General features: G+C 38.9%; 1 protein-coding gene across 1 annotated transcript in view; it reads right to left on the bottom strand.

Moving 5' to 3' along the window:
* LOC101845017 (receptor-type tyrosine-protein phosphatase eta) overlaps positions 1–3,381 on the bottom strand; it is a gene marked incomplete in the record, with an annotated part of 74,747 nt that overhangs the window by 48,997 nt on the left and 22,369 nt on the right. The window contains 1 exon segment of the mRNA XM_013085217.2: positions 1,017–1,131. Within this exon segment, the coding sequence (XP_012940671.1) occupies positions 1,017–1,131 (115 nt within the window).

Below are 3,381 nucleotides of genomic sequence, written 5' to 3'. Positions count from 1 at the left end.
ATATATATATATATATATATGTCCGGAAAAACTAGACAAAAATAATAAAACAATCATCGTGTTCAACCTTGAACTACCCACTCAGGCAGCATACCAAAATGAAGCTAAATAAATTCTGCATCATCTGATAACTATGAATCGCCCAAGATATGATCACTTAACTTTGACCTTAAGTAATCAGACTTGGCAAAATTGTATGAAAATAAAGAAAAAGAAAAATGTGTTCGCGCATGTATTGAGGTGTTTCAACGTTCGTGCAATTGCCATATTTAATTTCAAATGTATGGAGGATTTTGTCTCTGCAATAAACAATATAATATTATAATAGTTTCAAAAAGATCGGAAAACAAGGCAGTCTCAAATTTCACAGACAAAGCATGGACTTAACCTTAAATCGGCTTGCTTTGCACAGAGCACAAGAAATTGTGAGACTTGACAAGGGCCTTTAAACGATATTGGAGTTAGAATCAGAGGATAAAGAATATTACAGCTTCATCACACCCCCACTCCATCCCCATCTCCACCCTGTCCTCTATTATAAAAGTTAGAAAGAAAGTAATAGAAAGAAAAACAAAAAGATTGCTTTTAGATACAGCCTTGCCGACGATTATAAAAATGAAAATAGATTTAATCAAGTCTACATGTGCTACTGGGTTGTAACCACAGAAAAAAAAGAAAATCGAGGACTAATGCCTTTCTTCAGTACGGAGGAACGTTTTACCTCGGATATTTATTTGCGTCTTATATTGTTTAAATGTATCATCAGGGTGTGGTTTTGGACTTTTTCGATTAAAACATTTTTTATGGAAAAAATGAAGCAATAATTTAAGCAAAAGATCTAGACAGACAGTTACGAGTAAATTAATTACAACAGCACCTTTCCATTGTAGCTTTCAGTAAAATTCCCTTCAGATTTCGGAATGTGACTTCATTCGTAGAGCATCTCACCAAAACCTGTACTCTTTATTGTTTCTTTTCTTTCTATCTCTTAAAGCTAAAACGAGCAAAATACAAACTTGTTGAAGCTGTAACGTTAGAGATTTGTTTGGAAGTGGAAGCATTCCTGCATTCGCCAGTACCGTTTCCCTGAATTGTGAGGTTGTAGACTGCGCCGTAAGGAAACTCGTCAAACTGAAAAAAGTAGAGATAATCCTGATGGGAAAAGACAGACTGCAGTTTTTGCTTTCTAAAAATACTACAAGATACGCTTTCTGCAGACACAGGTTTAGCACCGGATTCTTTAAATAAATTATACACATTTCTATGGAACTGAAATTTTTAAAATGAAGACAAAGATTTAGGTTTTGAAAGATTATAAATTGTGATTGGTCAGTGCTTTTACACAACTTCGAATGATGTCAATAATTAAAGACATTAATAGTATACTGAAAGCAACGTACCGTGTTATAAAGCAAGTCTGAGAGGTTCTCGGAAGGAGAAGAAACCCCCCAAAAGTCCGAGCTGAGTAAAGCCGAAGTGCACAACAATGCCAAGTAAGAACAAAAAGGAAAAGGCAAATGCAATATCTTTTACTTTCATATTCTGTAGCAAGCGTTCTAAATAGCTCGCCTTAACCAGAAAGATTCATGAAAACGCAGGCAGCGGCGGGCCGAGGGCAATGTATTTAAAAAGTCAGTATTATTATTCTCTTGTAGCAGAAAATAGTAGGTGGCGTCGATAGACTAGTGGTTAAGCTACCAAACTCGTAATCGTGATATTGTGGGTTAAAGTGTGCGATCCTCAGCTCGGTTCTACGTTGTGTCCTTGGAAAAAGCACTCAGCTCGGTTCTACGTTGTGTCCTTGGAAAAAGCACTCAGCTCGGTTCTACGTTGTGTCCTTGGAAAAAGCACTCAGCTCGGTTCTACGTTGTGTCCTTGGAAAAAGCACTTGACACGAATTCCCCATTTGTCTCCGTCCTTTCGGAGATGGTTGTTACACTCGGAGGTCCCGCCTCTTAAGTAACCTAATAGTGTTGATAGGGGGTTAAACCTATACCATTTCACCATTTGCACCAGGATATAATCAAGATATTTCCATACTTCTTAGAACCACCGAACAGGGGGCTGAGTGGGGAGGCATAATCGCAAATGTCTGTTGATCAAATTGTTACTGCGGTATTCTTGTCACGCCCGTCATTAAGAAAATCTGTGATCTCAACTTACAAACTCCGTAGGTTCAGTCAAAAGAGGCCATATTTTGTCACAAATCATCACTAACAGTTATCAAACGTTCATCAAATGGATAGCAAGACAACACAAAAACATTAAGGAGCAATAAGACAAAATGAAAGACTGTCTTCCCCAGACACCCCCCGCCCCCCTGGCCAACCTCCACCGGCCTGACCAACTAACGAATCTTAGCAACCTCCTCATCCGCACAAAAAAACTTCACCCACGTTATCTCCCCCAAAGAACCACAGAGCCCCGCCTCAAAACCACTCTTACAAAAAACTCAGGTATAAAACCAGTCCATACTTCAAAGCAACTAATTGTGTATTTGGCTTCATTAGAAAAACAATTCTTCTCACATAACCTGTGGTACAAAAAGCCCAGCAGTTGGATCAATTAACAAGGGTCCATAGAGATAGATCAAGATGTAATAAGTACATGAAAACTGGGCTGTCCGGGCCACAACTTTCTTTTCACAACTCTTTAGTTGCTCCCTCACCTTCCCAGCTTCCCTTCCACATCTTTTCAATTGTACTACGGAAACACTCCACACCCCCCCTCCCTTTTTCGATCTTCCATTTCACCAATCATATTTATATAAATTATTCATGCAGCTCAAAGATCTTGAGATAGTTGAAACCCCGACTAAACAACAGTTAAATGCAGTAGAATCCAGATAGAAATAGAACCATATACTCATTGGCTTAAACATTGAAGAGTCACATCTCTGTGACTTAAAGTTTACAACATAAAGTCCACACCCTTCGAAAAACATTATTCCCTTCATTACCCACTCTTCTATTGCTCTCTAACCAGGCAATTTCCATCCAAACTTCCATTCCACAACTCTTCAATAAATTTCACTACGCTAACAGCCTCAACCGCCCCTTCTCTTTCCAATTTCCCTTTCACAACTCTTCAACTATTGTGCTTCAGTAACACCCCCCCCCCCTTTTCCCTCAAAGTTTCCTTTCACGAGTGTACTACAGTAGTAACCTCCTCCCCACTTTTCAATTTCTATTTCACAACTCTTCCATTGCACTAAGGTAACAACCCCCCGTTATTTTCTTTTTCCAAACTTCACTGACCTCAGCGGCTTGTGCATTAACTGAACAACCCATTTCTCTTCCCTTTGCGTGCAAACATTCTATTAAATCAAAGCACTGTTCATGTGTCAATATATCATAAGTGTAGGGACACACACACACACTC

This window comes from Aplysia californica, unplaced genomic scaffold (genome assembly GCF_000002075.1).
Source record: "Aplysia californica isolate F4 #8 unplaced genomic scaffold, AplCal3.0 scaffold00357, whole genome shotgun sequence".
Lineage (NCBI taxonomy): Eukaryota > Metazoa > Mollusca > Gastropoda > Aplysiida > Aplysiidae > Aplysia > Aplysia californica.
This window is presented reverse-complemented; position numbering and strand designations above follow the sequence as displayed.